The sequence below is a fragment of the Lucilia sericata genome, unplaced genomic scaffold, assembly GCF_015586225.1.
Source record: "Lucilia sericata isolate MDLA Ls3-8-SP2 unplaced genomic scaffold, ASM1558622v1 Contig000270F_arrow, whole genome shotgun sequence".
NCBI lineage: Eukaryota > Metazoa > Arthropoda > Insecta > Diptera > Calliphoridae > Lucilia > Lucilia sericata.
This window is the reverse complement of record NW_023994295.1, coordinates 115,676-135,623: the sequence shown is the minus strand read 5'-3', so window position 1 is coordinate 135,623 and position 19,948 is coordinate 115,676. Positions and strand designations below refer to the sequence as shown.

General features: G+C 32.2%; 2 protein-coding genes across 4 annotated transcripts; one reads left to right on the top strand and one right to left on the bottom strand.

Annotated features, from left to right (window-relative positions):
- Positions 1-331: 331 nt before the first annotated feature.
- LOC119603030 (retinaldehyde-binding protein 1) lies at positions 332-5,936 on the top strand. The gene is made up of 4 exons (XM_037954886.1): positions 332-630; positions 877-1,118; positions 5,097-5,558; positions 5,632-5,936. Exons 2-4 carry the CDS (start codon positions 882-884, stop codon positions 5,812-5,814), a joined length of 882 nt encoding a protein of 293 aa, XP_037810814.1. The 5' UTR covers positions 332-630; positions 877-881; the 3' UTR covers positions 5,815-5,936.
- LOC119603028 (dihydrolipoyllysine-residue acetyltransferase component of pyruvate dehydrogenase complex, mitochondrial) lies at positions 5,935-13,454 on the bottom strand. Of its 3 annotated transcripts, none has more exons than XM_037954883.1 (8): positions 13,058-13,454; positions 11,457-11,638; positions 10,976-11,386; positions 10,684-10,850; positions 10,461-10,609; positions 10,189-10,388; positions 6,710-6,812; positions 5,935-6,648 (listed from the first exon to the last, which is right to left on the bottom strand). In XM_037954883.1, exons 1-8 carry the CDS (start codon positions 13,174-13,176, stop codon positions 6,519-6,521), a joined length of 1,461 nt encoding a protein of 486 aa, XP_037810811.1. In that variant the 5' UTR covers positions 13,177-13,454; the 3' UTR covers positions 5,935-6,518. The 3 variants fall into 3 exon arrangements, with proteins under 3 accessions (XP_037810811.1, XP_037810810.1, XP_037810812.1); XM_037954882.1 differs by having other exon boundaries at positions 10,684-10,898; positions 13,058-13,438; XM_037954884.1 differs by having other exon boundaries at positions 11,072-11,386; positions 13,058-13,438.
- Between the last annotated feature and the right edge of the window lie 6,494 nt (positions 13,455-19,948).

The following is a 19,948-nucleotide window of genomic DNA, read 5'->3' as shown; positions in this document are numbered from 1 at the left end:
CGATAGTATTCCATTTATTATTATGGTTATTATAAAATTAGTTTTTATTACTTTTAACGGCTCTTTTTAGCTAAAAATTATTTAATAAGTATTAATGATATTAAACGTGCCCTGCAAGTAAAACAAGAAATACTTATGAAAGCGAAAACTTTGACATCATTCTTAATGATAGAACGAACGGAAGCTTTTTTCCAATTCAGTTTTCGGTTAACATTCGCCTACGGAGAAAACTAAGATTGTGTTCTATATACAAAACCTCTGTACATATACGAATGTGTGTTGATAATTGTATTTATTTCCGAATGCAACGATAAGAATCCGTGAAATATACAAGTCGACTTCGTCCAATCTTTAAGACTGACGACGACAACGTCAACAGCTACTGGACAACACAACAACTAAACCATATCAATCACAATATCGAAGGTTTTGGTTTAGTTTCGCTTTTTGTTCTTTTTTTCGGGGTTTACAAGGGACCAGTTGTTATAGAGGAATATCAGTTGTATGGAATACCGTGAATGGTGAACAAGTTAATCGTGCTAAAAAAAATCCGTCCGTTATAATTATTTGAAATTATTTAAATCCTGTGATAAATACTTTATTAAAAAACAAACAAAGCAAACAAATTTTGTAAGTGTTTTCAAAAAAGAAATAAATAAAAAACGCAAATTACTTAAATGAAAACAATCACATTAAGAACGTTTATAATGTTAAACAAATAAAAATTTAATTTTTGTATTTAATCAACAATAATAACGCAACAATAATAGAGTAATTTCGTTATTAGTAAAAGTTTAGTAAATGTTTATGAAATTCTACTTTCATTTGTAACTGTTAATAGTTTTTTATTATTGTTATTTTTTTAAATCCATCTAGACAACATGTCGAACGATAACAGCGTAGAAGCGTTTAATATACGCATTGGTTATTATCGCCCTGAAACTATGGAAATTGCCAAAAATGAATTGCGTGAAACTCCCGAAGTTAAAGAGGCAGCCATTAAAGAATTGCGTGAATTATTACATTCCTGTCCCGATATTCACTACAGAGACGATGATGATTTCTTGGTTATTTTCCTGAGAGCCTGTCACTTCTATCCCCAAAGTGCATTTGAAAAGGTAAATATTGTTTTTATTGCTTTACAAAAGCTTAAAATTTATTTAAATATGTAAATCATTGTCAAGTTAGAATTATTAACTTATTGGGAATTAAGACAAAGAATTTAAAAGGAAATCGATAGGAATAGTAACTGTGAAATTGAAAGCATTGTGATAAGAATTGGGAAAGGAGAGGCTTTTATTCTAGAACTGAACTAGTTCAGTTCTAGTTCAGTTCAGTTCTAGTTCAGTTCTAGTTCAGTTCTAGTTCAGTTCTAGTTCAGTTCTAGTTCAGTTCTAGTTCAGTTCTAGTTCAGTTCTAGTTCAGTTCTAGGTCAGTTCTAGCTCAGTTCTAGTTCAGTTCTAGTTCAGTTCAGTTCTAGTTCAGTTCTAGTTCAGTTCTAGTTCAGTTCTAGTTCAGTTCTAGTTCAGTTCTAGTTCAGTTCTAGTTCAGTTCTAGTTCAGTTCTAGTTCAGTTCTAGTTCAGTTCTAGTTCAGTTCTACTTCAGTTCTACTTCAGTTTTTCTACGTTCAGTTCTAGTTCAGTTCTAGTTCTAGTTCAGTTCTAGTTCAGTTCTAGTTCAGTTCTAGTTCTAGTTCTAGTTCTAGTTCTAGTTCAGTTCTAGTTCAGTTCTAGTTCAGTTCTAGTTCAGTTCTAGTCAGTTCTAGTTCAGTTCTAGTTCAGTTCTAGTTCAGTTCTAGTTCAGTTCTAGTTTCAGTTCTAGTTTCAGTTCTAGTTCAGTTCTACTTTCAGTTCTACTTCAGTTCTACTTCAGTTCTAGTTCAGTTCTAGTTCAGTTCTAGTTCTAGTTCAGTTCTAGTTCAGTTCTAGTTCTAGTTCAGTTCTAGTTCTAGTTCAGTTCTAGTTCAGTTCTAGTTCAGTTCTAGTTCAGTTCTAGTTCAGTTCTAGTCAGTTCTAGTTCAGTTCTAGTTCAGTTCTAGTTCAGTTCTAGTTCAGTTCTAGTTCAGTTCTAGTTCAGTTCTAGTTCAGTTCTAGTTCAGTTCTAGTTCAGTTCTAGTTCAGTTCTAGTTCAGTTCTAGTTCAGTTCTAGTTCAGTTCTAGTTCAGTTCTAGTTCAGTTCTAGTTCAGTTCTAGTTCAGTTCTAGTTCAGTTCTAGTTCAGTTCTAGTTCAGTTCTAGTTCAGTTCTAGTTCAGTTAGTCAGTTCTAGTCAGTTCTAGTTCTAGTTCAGTTCTAGTTCAGTTCTAGTTCAGTTCTAGTTCAGTTCTAGTTCAGTTCTAGTTCAGTTCTAGTCAGTTCTAGTTCAGTTCTAGTTCAGTTCTAGTTCAGTTCTAGTTCAGTTCTAGTTCAGTTCTAGTTCAGTTCTAGTTCAGTTCTAGTTCAGTAGTTCAGTTCTAGTTCAGTTCTAGTTCAGTTCTAGTTCAGTTCTAGTTCAGTTCTAGTTCAGTTCTAGTTCAGTTCTAGTTCAGTTCTAGTTCAGTTCTAGTTCAGTTCTAGTTCAGTTCTAGTTCAGTTCTAGTTCAGTTTAGTTCAGTTCTAGTTCAGTTCTAGTTCAGTTCTAGTTCAGTTCTAGTTCAGTTCTAGTTCAGTTCTAGTTCAGTTCTAGTTCAGTTCTAGTTCAGTTTCTAGTTCAGTTCTAGTTCAGTTCTAGTTCAGTTCTAGTTCAGTTCTAGTTCAGTTCTAGTTCAGTTCTAGTTCAGTTCTAGTTCAGTTCTAGTTCAGTTCTAGTTCAGTTCTAGTTCAGTTCTAGTTCAGTTCTAGTTCAGTTCTAGTTCAGTTCTAGTTCTAGTTCAGTTCTAGTTCAGTTCTAGTTCAGTTCTAGTTCAGTTCTAGTTCAGTTCTAGTTCAGTTCTAGTTCAGTTCTAGTTCAGTTCTAGTTCAGTTCTAGTTCTAGTTCAGTCTAGTTCAGTTTCTAGTAGTTCTAGTTCAGTTCTAGTTCAGTTCTAGTTCAGTTCTAGTTCTAGTTTAGTTCGTTCTATTACAGTCCCCTATAGCAACAAATTGGCTTTCAGTCTTAAATCCTCCTATTCTTACCGACTAACCCCTAGAATCACTTAATCACTTTTAAAAAAAACTCTATCATTAATGTTTAATTTTTTGATTTTCCCCTGTAAATCCAAAAATGTTTTTGTGACATCATTATTTATATTTGTTTTAATTATTATATGCATAAATATAACTTTAATGTCTACAAAAATCTTTTTATTATTTAATAATTCAACTTATTTAATTAAAAAGTAGTGGCACCTTAATGTTTATATAGAATTTCGTACTATTTTAAAAATACAAATAAATTATAGCTGCGCTTTTGAACTTTTGTCTCAAAAAACAAAGTAAAAATGTGATAAGCTTTAAATTGGGTTACCAACCAACTGCTGATACACGTATTAAATACAGACAGAGTATATTCATATCAATGGAATTCAATTTTAAATATGAATTTAAAGACTTATTTAATCGAATTGCAACAAGTCAAAAACCTTATAAGAAATTGTTATGCAATCCTATAAAATAATATAAGAATGGAAAGAACGACTTTAAGGAAGACCCACTCGAAAGCCGGTGTTAAAATGTTTGACTTTTTAATTTTAATAAGAAATTTTGATTTATGTGAATGTATAATATAACCATTTTTGAATTTATCTTATTTCAATAAAGTTTTTAACCGTTTTAGTGTTAAGAATCTCAATGGAAAAGATGAGTGTTTATTGTATAAATCTTGTTCAGTTCTAGTTCCAGTTCAGTTCTAGTTCAGTTCTGGTTCAGTTCTAGTTCAGTTCTATTTCAGTTCTATTTCAGTTCTAGTTCAGTTCTAGTTCAGTTCTAGTTCAGTTCTAGTTCAGTTCTAGTTCAGTTCTAGTTCAGTTCTAGTTTAGTTCTAGTTCAGTTCTAGTTCAGTTCTAGTTCAGTTCTAGTTCTAGTTCTGTTCTAGTTCAGTTCTAGTTCTAGTTCAGTTCTAGTTCAGTTCTAGTTCTAGTTCAGTTCTAGTTCAGTTCTAGTTCAGTTCTAGTTCAGTTCTAGTTCAGTTCTAGTTCAGTTCTAGTTCAGTTCTAGTTCAGTTCTAGTTCAGTTCTAGTTCAGTTCTAGTTCAGTTCTAGTTCAGTTCTAGTTCAGTTCTAGTTCAGTTCTAGTTCAGTTCTAGTTCAGTTCTAGTTCAAGTTCAGTTCTAGTTCAGTTCTAGTTCAGTTCTAGTTCAGTTCTAGTTCAGTTCTAGTTCTGTTCTAGTTCAGTTCTAGTTCAGTTCTAGTTCAGTTCTAGTTCAGTTCTAGTTCAGTTCTAGTTCAGTTCTAGTTCAGTTCTATTTCAGTTCTAGTTCAGTTCTAGTTCAGTTCTAGTTCAGTTCTAGTTCAGTTCTAGTTCAGTTCTAGTTCAGTTCTAGTTCAGTTCTAGTTCAGTTCTAGTTCAGTTCTAGTTCAGTTCTAGTTCAGTTCTAGTTCAGTTCTAGTTCAGTTCTAGTTCAGTTCTAGTTCAGTTCTAGATCAATTCTAGTTCAATTTTAGTTCAGTTCTAGTTAAGTTGTAGTTCAGTTTCAGTACAGTTTTAAATCAGTGCAAAACCTTATCCAGCAGCAATGATAATTTTCATAAAATTTGGTAGCATGAATTCAAGTTTGATTCTAACAATTAAATCATGTTGTTATCTAGACAAAATTCTTCTAAAAAGCATTATAAAAACTAAATGGCATATTTTCCTTAATTGTCCAAAAAAAGCAATTGTAGTTCGATAGAAAAACCATAAAAACAATTACTGATAATTCGCACTTCAATTAAATTATGGAAGCAAACATTAAATGGAACACATTTACAACAATAAAATTAAATTACCAAATTTTTATAAAACATAAAAATATTAAGATAATGAGCAAAAACTATAACAAACACTACTTACCTTATCGTTTAGCATAGGGTCAGTTAAAATGTTGATAAAGTTTTACAATCCTCATTAGGCCAAATAAAGAATAACACCTACCGGCTAGCTTTTATGTTTTTGACTTCAACAAAAATGTAATTTTTATTTGTATGTTTTTCCACAATTTTAGATGAAAACCACCGCTGCTTTCCGTAAAGAGAATGCCGCTCTTTTGCATGGTTTAGTAATCGAACAAGTTAAAGACAAATTCGTTAATTTTGGTGTTATAAACGTTTTGAAAAATTGTGATCAATTGGGACGTCGTGTCTTAATTGTTAACTGTGGCCAATTGTGGGATCCCAATGATGTGCCCTCCGATGATGTTTTCCGTATGTTGTATATGGTACATATTGCTGCTCAATTGGAGGAGGAAACTCAGATCCGTGGTGTTGTTTGTATTATGGACTTTGATGGTCTTGCGATGAAACAAGTTAAAGCCTTGTCACCCAGCTTCTCGAAACGTTTATTGACTTTCATCCAAGATGCCATGCCCCTGCGTATGAAGGAAGTTCATTTTGTTAAGCAACCTTTTATCTTCAAAATGGTTTGGTCTCTCTTCAAACCATTCGTTCGTGAGAAATTGAACAAGAGAGTAAGTTTGTTGCTGTTGTAAAGTGTACTAAATGAAAGTATGTTTAATATACCTTTTTTATTTCCCTTTACAGATGCACTTCCATGGCAGTGATATGAAATCTTTGCACAAATTTTTGTCGCCCGAAGTTTTGCCTGAAAATTACAAGGGTAATTTGCCCAAAATTGATTATGGCGGCAAGGACTGGTTACCAGCTGTTGAAAAACATACAGACTTTGTTAAAGAATGGTCTGAATTTGGTCCCGCCAAGTGGTAAATTCCTTAAAGTAAATTTCTTAGTGTAAATGTAAGAACATTCCTTAGACATGTATAAACAAATTGTAGAATAAAGTTAAAACAAATTTAAAAAAGTAAATAAATACAAAGTGTTTATAAATATTTTATATTACAGAGTGATTTTTCTATGTTTATTCGTACATATTTCATAATTGAATGCAATACGATTAGCAACAACAATTTATAAATGATTTTTGTTTTATTTTTTACAAAATTTGATGTGATGCACGTATATTTCAAGAAATAAAATGTGTTAGTGTTGTTCTTTTCTATTTGGGACTAAAGCTTAAAATAATATTTAATTTTTAATTGAAATATCGTTGAAGCATCTTCTCTTTTATTATTAATATCTTTCCAATAGTAATGATCATTTTGTGTTTCTTTTTTCCTTTGAGGCATTTGTTTTTTTACAACAAAAAGTTTAATAAATACAATTTTTTCTTCAACATAAACAAAAATCCATCCATATTAAATAAATCCAATTAAATTTTCTAATGTTTTTTTAAAAATAACGCACAATTTACTAGAAATGTGTTGTATATATATATATATATATATGTAAGTAGGTATGATTTTATAATATTCCACTCCTTCGTTGAATGCCAACCATATATAGTTGTAAACTTATGGCAGGATATTAAGGTGACATGAAAATTTCAAATGTAATGTAGAGAAAGTAGATTCTTAGAGAATCATAGAAGCAGGATCTTCAATAAATTCTTGGAAGTGTTGCAACCATTTGGCAGCTACGGCACCATCGACAGTTCTATGATCGGCAGATAGGGTTACCTTCATTACATTGACTTCCTTGAAACTGTAATGAAAAGAAAAGTTTTATAAACTGTTTTGTTTTTGTCTGATCTTCAGTTAGTTACCCTTTAAGGCTATCGGGATCGGCAATGAGTTTCTTTTCAGTTGTGCCTACAGCTAAAATGCAAGACTGTGGTGGATTGATGACAGCACAAAATTGTGTAACTCCTGAAAGTATACATTAGAGTTTATGAAAATTAAAATTATGCATATAAAAATAACAAATGATTAATGTTAAAATTTCATATCGAAATTTTGCACAGAAAAAATGTGTAGTTCTAGTTTACTTCTATTTTAGTTCTAGTCTAGTTCTAGTTCAGTTCTAATTCAGTTCTAGTTCAGTTCTAGTTCAGTTCTAGTTCAGTTCTAGTTCAGTTCTAGTTCAGTTCTAGTTCAGTTCTAGTTCAGTTCTAGTTCAGTTCTAGTTCAGTTCTAGTTCAGTTCTAGTTCAGTTCTAGTTCAGTTCTAGTTCAGTTCTAGTTCAGTTCTAGTTCAGTTCTAGTTCAGTTCTAGTTCAGTTCTAGTTCAGTTCTAGTTCAGTTCTAGTTCAGTTCTAGTTCAGTTCTAGTTCAGTTCTAGTTCAGTTCTAGTTCAGTTCTAGTTCAGTTCTAGTTCAGTTCTAGTTCAGTTCTAGTTCAGTTCTAGTTCAGTTCTAGTTCAGTTCTAGTTCAGTTCTAGTTCAGTTCTAGTTCAGTTCTAGTTCAGTTCTAGTTCAGTTCTAGTTCAGTTCTAGTTCAGTTCTAGTTCAGTTCTAGTTCAGTTCTAGTTCAGTTCTAGTTCAGTTCTAGTTCAGTTCTAGTTCAGTTCTAGTTCAGTTCTAGTCAGTTCTAGTTCAGTTCTAGTTCAGTTCTAGTTCAGTTCTAGTTCAGTTCTAGTTCAGTTCTAGTTCAGTTCTAGTTCAGTTCTAGTTCAGTTCTAGTTCAGTTCTAGTTCAGTTCTAGTTCAGTTTCTAGTTCAGTTCTAGTTCAGTTCTAGTTCAGTTCTAGTTCAGTTCTAGTTCAGTTCTAGTTCAGTTCTAGTTCAGTTCTAGTTCAGTTCTAGTTCAGTTCTAGTTCAGTTCTAGTTCAGTTCTAGTTCAGTTCTAGTTCAGTTCTAGTTCAGTTCTAGTTCAGTTCTAGTTCAGTTCTAGTTCAGTTCTAGTTCAGTTCTAGTTCAGTTCTAGTTCAGTTCTAGTTCAGTTCTAGTTCAGTTCTAGTTCAGTTCTAGTTCAGTTCTAGTTCAGTTCTAGTTCAGTTCTAGTTCAGTTCTAGTTCAGTTCTAGTTCAGTTCTAGTTCAGTTAGTTCAGTTCTAGTTCAGTTCTAGTTCAGTTCTAGTTCAGTTCTAGTTCAGTTCTAGTTCAGTTCTAGTTCAGTTCTAGTTCAGTTCTAGTTCAGTTCTAGTTCAGTTCTAGTTCAGTTCTAGTTCAGTTCTAGTTCAGTTCTAGTTCAGTTCTAGTTCAGTTCTAGTTCAGTTCTAGTTCAGTTCTAGTTCAGTTCTAGTTCAGTTCTAGTTCAGTTCTAGTTCAGTTCTAGTTCAGTTCTAGTTCAGTTCTAGTTCAGTTCTAGTTCAGTTCTAGTTCAGTTCTAGTTCAGTTCTAGTTCAGTTCTAGTTCAGTTCTAGTTCAGTTCTAGTTCAGTTCTAGTTCAGTTCTAGTTCAGTTCTAGTTCAGTTCTAGTTCAGTTCTAGTTCAGTTCTAGTTCAGTTCTAGTTCAGTTCTAGTTCAGTTCTAGTTCAGTTCTAGTTCAGTTCTAGTTCAGTTCTAGTTCAGTTCTAGTTCAGTTCTAGTTCTAGTTCAGTTCTAGTTCAGTTCTAGTTCAGTTCTAGTTCAGTTCTAGTTCAGTTCTTTCTAGTTCAGTTCTAGTTCAGTTCTAGTTCAGTTCTAGTTCAGTTCTAGTTCAGTTCTAGTTCAGTTCTAGTTCAGTTTCTAGTTCAGTTCTAGTTCAGTTCTAGTTCAGTTCTAGTTCAGTTCTAGTTCAGTTCTAGTTCAGTTCTAGTTCAGTTCTAGTTCAGTTCTAGTTCAGTTCTAGTTCAGTTCTAGTTCAGTTCTAGTTCAGTTCTAGTTCAGTTCTAGTTCAGTTCTAGTTCAGTTCTAGTTCAGTTCTAGTTCAGTTCTAGTTCAGTTCTAGTTCAGTTCTAGTTCAGTTCTAGTTCAGTTCTAGTTCAGTTCTAGTTCAGTTCTAGTTCAGTTCTAGTTCAGTTCTAGTTCAGTTCTAGTTCAGTTCTAGTTCAGTTCTAGTTCAGTTCTAGTTCAGTTCTAGTTCAGTTCTAGTTCAGTTCTAGTTCAGTTCTAGTTCAGTCTAGTTCAGTTCTAGTTCAGTTCTAGTTCAGTTCTAGTTCAGTTATAGTTCAGTTCTAGTTCAGTTCTAGTTCAGTTCTAGTTCAGTTCTAGTTCAGTTCTAGTTCAGTTCTAGTTCAGTTCTAGTTCAGTTCTAGTTCAGTTCTAGTTCAGTTCTAGTTCAGTTCTAGTTCAGTTTCTAGTTCAGTTCTAGTTCAGTTCTAGTTCAGTTCTAGTTCAGTTCTAGTTCAGTTCTAGTTCAGTTCTAGTTCAGTTCTAGTTCAGTTCTAGTTCAGTTCTAGTTCAGTTCTAGTTCAGTTCTAGTTCAGTTCTAGTTCAGTTCTAGTTCAGTTCTAGTTCAGTTCTAGTTCAGTTCTAGTTCAGTTCTAGTTCAGTTCTAGTTCAGTTCTAGTTCAGTTCTAGTTCAGTTCTAGTTCAGTTCTAGTTTAGTTCTAGTTCAGTTCTAGTTCAGTTCTAGATCAGTTCTAGTTCAGCTCTAGTTCAGTTCTAGTTCAGTTCTAGTTTAGTTCAGTTCTAGTTCAGTTCTAGTTTAGTTCAGTTCGAGTTCAGTTCTAGTTCAGTTCTAGTTCAGTTCTAGTTCAGTTCTAGTTCTGTTCTAGTTCAGTTCTAGTTCAGTTCTAGTTCAGTTCTAGTTCAGTTCTAGTTCAGTTCTAGTTCAGTTCTAGTTCAGTTCTAGTTCAGTTCTAGTTCAGTTCTAGTAAAAAATTCGAATATTCATTAAATTTTGAAATATTCGAATATTCATCGATAATTAAAAATAAAATTCGAACACTCAGAGAATTCATCGAAAATTCTGTTTTTATAAAAATTTGAATTTTCACCAAGAACTCGAATATTCATTAAAAACCAGAATATTAACCGAAAATTCGAAAACTTAAATGTTCAAAAAAAAAAATTCAATATTTATGAAAAACTTGACTGTTTATAAAAAATTCGAGTTTTTATAAAAAATTTAATATTTATAAAAAATTCGAGTTTTTATAAAACATTCGAATATTTATGGAATTTTTTCAGAAAATTCGAGTTATCACACAAATTCGAATATTTGTCGAAAATTCGACTTTTTTCGAAAATGCTGTTTTTATAAAAAATGTAATTTTCAACAAAAACTCGATTTTTCATCAAACAAAATTTTAATATTTATCAAAAATTTGAATTTTTTATGAAAAATTCGAATATTCTTGTTTTCATTAAAAATCAACGAAATTTCTAATATTTACTTAAAAGTCGAATATTTAACACAAATTTTATTTCAATTAGTTACTTACCAAACATTCCCAAATTGGAAACGCTGACAGTGCCTCCTTGGAATTCATGAGGTTGAAGTTTATTGTCACGGGCTTTACCAGCTAATTCCTTAACATTTTTGGAAATTTCAACAACTCCTTTGCGATCAGCGCTGAAAACGATGGGGGTGATTAAACCTTTATCGGTTGAAACAGCAACAGAGACATCAACGTTGTCGAATCTGAAAGAAGAAATAATTAAAAAAATATAAATAAAATTTCATAATGAAATCTACTTATAATCAACCACTTACTGTCTGATAACATTGCCCATCCAATAGGAGTTTGATTCGGGTACTTTACGACAGGCGATGGCAGTAGCTTTGATAATGAAATCATTAACAGATACTTTAACTCCTTGTTTTTCGTATTTCTTATTAACTTTAGCACGCAGTTTCATGAGCTGTGAATAATTTTAATGTTTTCGAAATTAATAACAATTTAAAAATTAATAAATTACTTTAGTATAACACTTACATTATCCACTTGGCACTCTACGGTTACATAGTAATGAGGTATTTGTTGTTTCGATTCCAATAAACGCTTGGCAATAACACCTCTAACATTGCTGACAGGGATGTCAATGTAGCCGCCTTGGGGTGCGGTAACTGTTGCAGCGGCGGCTGGTGCAGCTGCGGACATGCCTGCAAGATCGGAGGATTTAATGGAACCATGAACACCACTGCCACGTCCTGCATGCAAAGGTAGGTAATTAGTGCAAAGCAAATAATGGTTAATAACACAAAAGGGAAATTTTTATTAAATAAACCTTCTAAACGTAATTGTTGGGCTTCAGCCAATTTTTTTGCCATCGGACTGGCGTAAACGCGTGGACCACGTTGTTCCACAGCGGTTAAACCCTTACCGCCAACAGGAGCGGGTGCTGCGGCTACTGGTGGTGGTGGAGCAGCAACAACGACTGGTGTTGGAGGTGGTGGTGGAGCAGCAGCGGCAGCCGGAGCTGGTGCAGGGGCAGCTGCGGGCTTAGCTGGACCGGCTGTGTCTTTGAAGTCCTTAAAAGCAGCAACATCAGATTCTTCCTGTACAATAATACACACCAATTTACCAATTGGCACGTCTTTAGTACCGGCGGGAATAACAATTTTAGCCAAGTAACCCTCTTCAGGTGTTTCGAAACCCATGGTAGCCTTGTCGGTCTCAATTTCAGCCAAAAGATCACCTGTAATATATCATTTATATAAATATTTATTTATGAAACTTAATACGTTTTCTTAGTTAGAGGTTCTTACCTTCATTCAATTTGTCACCTTCCTTCTTTTCCCAACTAACAATGGTACCCTGGTCCATAGTTGGCGATAAAGCTGGCAAAGCAACTTTAATATGATCGGGATAATCGGCATAAGCACGAACAAAATTTGTATTCCATACTCCCAAAGGTTTGGTTTGTTTGGTTAAAATTTTTCCAGAAGATCTTTAAAAAAGCAGATGTCAATTTTTACATTCAAAACAACTTAATAACAATAATTATTTTTGAAAAAAGTTACTAAAGACAAAATCTAATTACATATGTGATGATTCTATCGGACAGAGAACTAAGGGCGGGTTTCTTACTACTCAGTTAAACTAGGCTTAACTTGCTGTTAGATTAAACTCGGAACAAATTTAGGCGGACTTTAACCGATGATTGTGTTTTTCAGTTATGGATTTAAGTTCAGTAAACTTTGTTAGTATTGCCAACTTTTCACTCAAAAACATAAACAATAAACAGCTGTTTTTTGCAAATAATACTTTTGTAAAATGAAAAATTTTGGAAAAATGTTAAATAAACATTTAAAACAATAATAAATAAAACAAAACAAATCGGAAAATTGCAATTTACTTAAAATATTAAGTTTTTGTTCTTCCGAAATCATTGTTTTATTGTTTTTATTAATAGTGTCTTCTCACTTATAACTTAAGTTTAATTGGCCAATAACACTCAGTTAAACTAAGATAATAAGTAACGTTACTGTTTACTGAAAAACACAAAACATATATTAAACTAGGTTTAAACAAAGAATGTAGATTATCTTTATCTGAAAAACCCGCCCTAAGAATAATTAATGATTTTCAAGCCTTCAAATGATATCCACTGAAATCATAGATCCATTTGGTATAGTTATACTATCTGGTTTATTATGGTAAACGGCAAAATCTCTAAAACTCAAAATAAAAAAAATACCACCAGCTTAGAAATAAGTACCACCTTGTGATAATTGAACAATTATTTCGATATGATAATATTTAATTATACATAAATATACAAACTGAACACACACACACATATATAAACTATTGCAATAAACAAAAAATAACAATATGCTTGTAAACAAAAACAAACAAAACTTTTAGCAATAATTTTTTGTTGGTTTTTCCTTTCTTTATATTTTTTTCTACTATAAATCTTATGGTATTGTCTTATCAGTGGCGTCATGAGCTGATAGTGGTGGCATCATTCGACTGATGAATGTTAGTTAATTTTGTAATCATAGACCCCACCAACATTATTTCAAAACACACAAAAACCACCCACCCCTCTGCCTGTCAGGCTGAAATACCAAAAATCATCACAATTAGGGAAACAGTCCCTTTGCATAATTATTTTGTAATTTCTATTCATAACACTGGCGCTCATTTGTTACGTCTTCGTTTTAGTTTTCCATACTAATGTAACAAACCTGAGTTTTTTTTTTTCTATAATTTTTTGCCATAACGAACAACTGACATTGGGTTACACAACAATTTATAACCTTAAAAAACTGCATAAAATTTGCACTTGCATTCACTTTTCTTTATAGTAATTGTTGTTATTAGGGAATTATTAGGTTTTGTTATGTTTGGGTAGGCCCACCTGATTAATGGCAAATTCCTGGCCGCTTGTGAACTAAGAACACGGGCAGCTGAACGCGTTACATTGGTCGCTGTTCTACGGAAAATCCATTCATTACGGCTGGCAATTGTTCTCAACATTTTTCACGACAAGACTTGTTGTAGTTTGTCAAATACGATAGACTACAGTTGATTGCTTTGTTTGTTTAATTGGAGTATTTTGTCGTTACTTTATGATTAAAACAATTTAAAGTTTCGTTCGAATATTATTTGCTAATTATTATTATTAACCGATTTCCACCGACCTTTTTACACCTTCAGTAGGTCAAATCGTATCTCGAATCGAACTACAGATTTTTTCCAACTGTCAAAATCATTTGACAAATCAAATTTGCAAAGTCAATTTGCTGCTTCTTACTGTTACATTCATCTAGTAGTGATAGCTTACTGAAAAACAGTGTTGTAAATAAAGGTAGTAAAATTACCGGCATTGTGTACTTTTTATAGAAAATAAAATTAAATAATTAAAAATATTGAATATATAAATAATTTATTTACATTTTTGTTTCGTAATCTCTTTTTATTACTCTTTTAATTTGCAAATGAAAAAAATGTTTAACTCTCAGTTGTTTTAAAGTTGCCATATTTTTGATTTGTTATTCTTGTTATGTCCGTTATTTTCTTATATATGACTGGGGTTACCATTTTCTAGTGAATGTTACTAAATAATTATTTTGTTTGTGATTTTTGTGGAAATTTGTGCGCTTATTTTGTGTTTTAGTTTTTAGAATAAAAATTAATTAAATACTGTTTAAATAATCTCAGGTAAGTTGTAGAAATGATATTTTTAAGTTTTTACTTATATTCATGTACCAATATTACATAAATAGTATGATTTTTATTAAATTTTTGCTGCTCTTAGCGTCCATCTAAAAAGACCCTTTCCAAGTTTATTTGTGGTCTAAGTAAGTATTAGCCGGGGCGTTTTTCTGCAATTTGTATGTCAGATATTTTCATGTTAATGGTTTTTTTTGGTATGCAGTTAGAAACTTTCTCGTCAGAAATGTACCTTCATTGTTCATCATTTTTGAAACCCACAAAAGTACCTACTTATCCTTCGTGAACCTTACAATAGATATCTAAGTTTATTAACCATTTGCCCATCGGTCTGAGCGACTGCCAAGTTCAGGTAGTGCCTATGTCTCCAATATAATTTGGTAATTATTAAGGTTAGGTTAGATTCAAAGGACCAGAAGAAATGCACCTAGGCCACTATCGGGTCTATTGTGGGAAAAAATTTTAGTGTTTAGCTTTGAAAATCAAGGAGTTTAACTATCCCCATTATATCTGCAACGTCCGTCAGAATCCGCTAATCAAATTATATTTAGAGGTGCTCCCAATTCCTGTGCCCATTCAGAATACATACTATCATACTAAATTTCCAGCAAAAAATAATTGATGTCATACCTACTTTACAAACGACATCTTAATCACATCCAAATATGCGATTACATATTTTTCGCATTTATAAACCAAATATTTCCTTACAAATGAAAACCTAGCTAAAAGTGAGGAAAGAGATGTGGAAAAGACACTACAAATAACATATTCGATGTACATCAAACTTTGGCGAAAACCCAATGAAATTTATATACATAAACATGTCATTAGCTTTAGCTTCGTGCGAATATAATTTCAAAAATTAGTTTTTAGTACCTTGTGTATATTTTAAGTCCTTATTGATAGCGGAGTCGATTAAGCCATGACCGTCTGTCCATGTAGGTAAATTAAAAATTAAACATTCAGACTTCTGTGGAATGGATTTTTGGTCCTTATCCGTTCTTTAATTGGTACTTTGTGGTTTTTCTGTAATATTGAAACTAGAAACACATAATCAGACATATAGGATACTGATGGAATGAAAATCTACTAGTACTTTTTTTAATCTTTTATAATAAGGCAACAATGCTAAGAGCAAGATTATGTAAAATTAAAAAAGTAATAACAAATATTTTTAAAATTGGTCCAGCTCACGAACTCTTATCACGAAAAACTATATACTAAAAAATCTTTATTATTATATCAACACTTTATTATTATAATAGCAACGCTATATTAATTTTTTCAGCAAAAATTCCATCAAAAATATGATTTTAATAAGAAACAAGCAGAAAAGTATAGTCGGACATGGCCGACTACACAAAAATTTGAATTTTACCTAAATTCCGATGTATTTAAGCAATTTATTGATGGAAAACAAAATTTCTAAAATAGCCTTTATATGGGAGCTAGGGTCAAATATGGACCGATCCCGAAAAATTGGGAAGAGGGATGTAATTTTATATAAAGGTTAGTTATGCTGAATTTCATCGCGATACTAATGGTTATAAGTAAATTTTTGGACGTTTAAGATATTATTTAAAGGGGAAATGGACCGATTTCAACCATTTTTAATAGGTGCCGAAAAACTCGTATGGTCCAAATTTTTTCCAAATAGGTATCTTGAAAATTGTGGCGTGTAGCTTGCGGACAAGGTTTACATATCTTGGTCGAATCAGAAAGTGATTCTGAGTCGATCGGTATACTTTGAGGTGGGTGTAGGACCCACCTCCCCCATATATTGTGGTGTATCGTATAAAAACGAAAAGTGTATACTTGTTGTAATAATTACATATTACTCATACGATACGGTAGAATTGAGAATACATACTTTGTTCGAACAATCGACTTTTTGTCGAAAAAAGTCAAAAAGTCAAAGTCGACTATTTTGTTCCAAAAAAGTCGATGACTCGACTATCGTCTGTGAAAAAAGACGAAAAGTCGACTTTGTTAATAAAAGTCGATAAGTCGAAAAGTCGTAAAAAGTCGAAAAGTCGGAAATAGTCGAAAAAAGTCGGAAACTCAAAAATTGTAGAAAAAAGTCAAAAATAGTCGGAAATTTTAAAAAAGTGGAAAAAAGTCAAAAACTCTAAAATAGTCGGAAAAACTCGAAAAAAGTCAAAAAATAAGCGAAAAAAGTCGAAAATAGTCAAAAAGTTGAAAAAAATCGAAAAGTCGAAAAAAGTCGAAAAAAGTCGAAAAAAGTCGAAAAGTCGAAAAATCGGAAAAAGTCGAAAAGTCGACTATTTATAAAATACTTATAGTCGAAAAGTCTAAAAGTCGACTTTTAATTAAATGAAAAAAGTCGAAAAGTCGACTTTTAACTAAATGAAAAAAGTCGAAAAGTCGACTTTTCGTTTCAACTATAGAACCCTAATTGATACCCGTTAATAAAACAACCTTTTGATAAAACAGCAAACCCTAACAGCTGTTTTTGATTGTTGTGTGGTGAGTTTCTGTAAAAACGTAAACAAATGAAAAAAAAACAAATTACTAGACATATTTATTTTGTGCTAAGAAAAATTTATGTATTTTAATAATGTTTTATAGCCAGTGCAAGTGTTCTTGGTGTACACCATCTACCCCAATAATAATCCCGGTTTCATTAGAATCAAGTATTTTTAAAACGGCCATATATAATGTGCAATTCATTCTATATGCCATGACTGGTTGAAAGAGCCACGGAATCCATCGGAGATCAACCTAAAAAATGAAAAAGGGGTGGATTTAACTTCTTGTTCCGTTCATATGGGACAAGATTCGAGCCTCATCGTATCAGTTCGCCAGATACCTCATTTGTGTATATTGCAGGGTCCTGGTACCCAACACAGCCTTATTGTAAACGGTCTCATAATAATACTTCGATCTTTTCTTCATTCTACGACTATGCAAGAATACAGCTATGACATATTAATGCTTTAAATGCAGCATGACTATCAACCTAAAATCTTACCAGAGACCGGCGAACAATGTGATTCCCTACTAGTTCCGTCACTTTCAAGATCGCTAAATCACCACTTGGAAGACACAACCCATCTGGGTGTCAAGGAACATTTTACACCGTTTGTAACACATTGAAATATTGGTCTAATATCCATAAAAGTATATGCTGGGATCTTATTACAGTCTAAGATTGAGTTTGTTATTGAAAATGGACAATATCGGTATACGATAAACTCATCAAGGAGCCAAGGAACTTTTACACCGAAATATTGGTCTAAAATCCATAAAAGTATAGACTAGGATCTTAGCCAATATTTGCCAAAATATTTTTAGTTGATGGAGTTTATTATTGAGCTTCAATATTCCAGTATAGCGAAGAAGAACGACAAAAACAAGTTTTATAGGAACTAAAATCTTTTTGCCAAATTTTATGAGGATCAGGAAATTATTTTACAAGATTTATATGATCCAAAACCTTTCTGGGTTGGTTCAAAATTGACCCTACCCCCATATAAGTTCCCCTTCAGAAAAAGATATTAACTCCAATAATTGTAATAAAAATACCAATATAGCAAAGAAATTCCACATAAACAAGGAGTCAACATCGTTTTGTCAAATTTAAGGGGATCGGTCCATAATTTAACCTATTCCCGATATAAGGTCCACCTCGGGAAATTACTACCACTCATAACTGGCTTAAAAAAATAGCTATAAAATTCGACAACAACTTTTATATGAAACAAAATTTATCTGTTGAATTTTGTAAGGGTCGGTCCACAGTTGACCCTACCTAAAATCTCAAACAGATTATGCCATCCGATTTCTACACTTCCAACTTAAAGTTCTATATATGTTTTTATCGTGCACAAGATCTTCCGATAGCAGTTATGTATAATTTTCTATATACGGATATAGTCACATTTTTGTAAAAAAAGTTTGTTGCTGTAGTACACACCCTAGAACGATGAACTCCACAAAACAAATTATGCCATCCGATTTGTATATTTCCAACTTAAAGTTCTATATAGGTTTTTATCGTGCACAAGATCGTCCGATAGCAGTTATATATAATTTTCTATATACTTCCATAATAAAATTTTTTGTCAAAAAAAGTTTGTTGTTGTAGTACACACCCTAGCACGATGAAATCAGGAAAAAAATATATGCCATCCGATTTCTAAACTTCCAACTTAAAGTTATATATAATTTTCTATATATTTCCATAATAAAACTATGTAAAAAAAAGTTTGTTGTTGTAGTACACACCCTAGAACGATGAAATCCGAAAAAAATGTATGTCATCCGATTTCTACACTTCCAACTTAAAGTTCTATATAGGTTTTTATCGTGCACAAAATCGTCCGATAGCACTTATATATAAATTTATATATACTTCCATAACATTTTTTGTAAAAAAAAAGTTTGTTGTTGTAGTACACACCCTAGAACGATGAAATCCGGAAAAAATGTATGCCATCCGATTTCTACACTTCCAACTTAAAGTTCTATATAGGTTTTTATCGTGCACAAGATCGTCCGATAGCAGTTATATATCAATTTGTATATACTTCCATAATAACATTTTTTGTAAAAAAAAAGTTTGTTGTTGTAGTACATACCCTAGAACGATGAAATCCGGAAAAAAATGTATGTTGTCCGATTTCTACACTTCCAACTTAAAGTTCTATATAGGTTTTTATCGTGCACAAGATCGTCCGATAGCAGTTATATATCATTTAATATATACGGCCATAGTAACATTTTTTGTAAAAAAAAAGTTTGTTGTTGTAATACACACCCTAGAACGATGAAATCCGGAAAAAATGTATGCCATCCGATTTCTACACTTCCAACTTAAAGTTCTATATAGGCCTTTATCGTGCACAAGATCGCCCGATAGTAGTTCTATATCAATTTATATTTATTTCCATAATAACATTTTTTGTAAAAAAAAAGTTTGTTGTTGTAGTACACACCCTAGAACGATGAAATCCGGAAAAAATGTATGCCATCCGATTTCTACACTTCCAACTTAAAGTTCTATATAGGTCTTTATCGTGCACAAGATCGTCCGATAGCAGTTATATATCATTTAATATATACGGTCATAGTAAAATTTTTTGTAAAAAAAAAAGTTTGTTGTTGTAGTACACACCCTAGAACGATGAAATCCGGAAAAAATGTATGCCATCCGATTTCTACACTTCCAACTTAAAGTTCTATATAGGTCTTTATCGTGCACAAGATCGTCCGATAGCAGTTATATAACAATTTATATATACTTCCATAATAAAATTTTTTGTAAAAAAAAAGTTTGTTGTTGTAGTACACACCATAGAACGATGAAATCCGGAAAAAAATGTATGTCATCCGATTTCTACACTTCCAACTTAAAGTTCTATATAGGTTTTTATCGTGCACAAGATCGTCCGATAGCAGTTATATATCAATTTATATATACTTCCATAATAACATTTTTTGTAAAAAAAAAGTTTGTTGTTGTAGTACACACCCTAGAACGATGAAATCCGGAAAAAAATGTATGTCGTCCGATTTCTACACTTCCAACTTAAAGTTCTATATAGGTTTTTATCGTGCACAAGATCGTCCGATAGCAGTTATATATCATTTAATATATACGGTCATAGTAAAATTTTTTGTAAAAAAAAAGTTTGTTGTTGTAGTACACACCCTAGAACGATGAAATCCGGAAAAAAATGTATGCCATCCGATTTCTACACTTCCAACTTAAAGTTCTATATAGGTCTTTATCGTGCACAAGATCGTCCGATAGCAGTTATATAACAATTTATATATACTTCCATAATAACATTTTTTGTAAAAAAAAAGTTTGTTGTTGTAGTACACACCCTAGAACGATGAAATCCGGAAAAAAATGTATGCCATCCGATTTCTACGCTTTCAACTTAAAGTTCTATATAGGTTTTTATCGTGCACAAGATCGTCCGATAGCAGTTATATATCATTTAATATATACGGCCATAGTAACATTTTTTGTAAAAAAAAGTTTGTTGTTGTAATACACACCCTAGAACGATGAAATCCGGAAAAAAATGTATGCCATCCGATT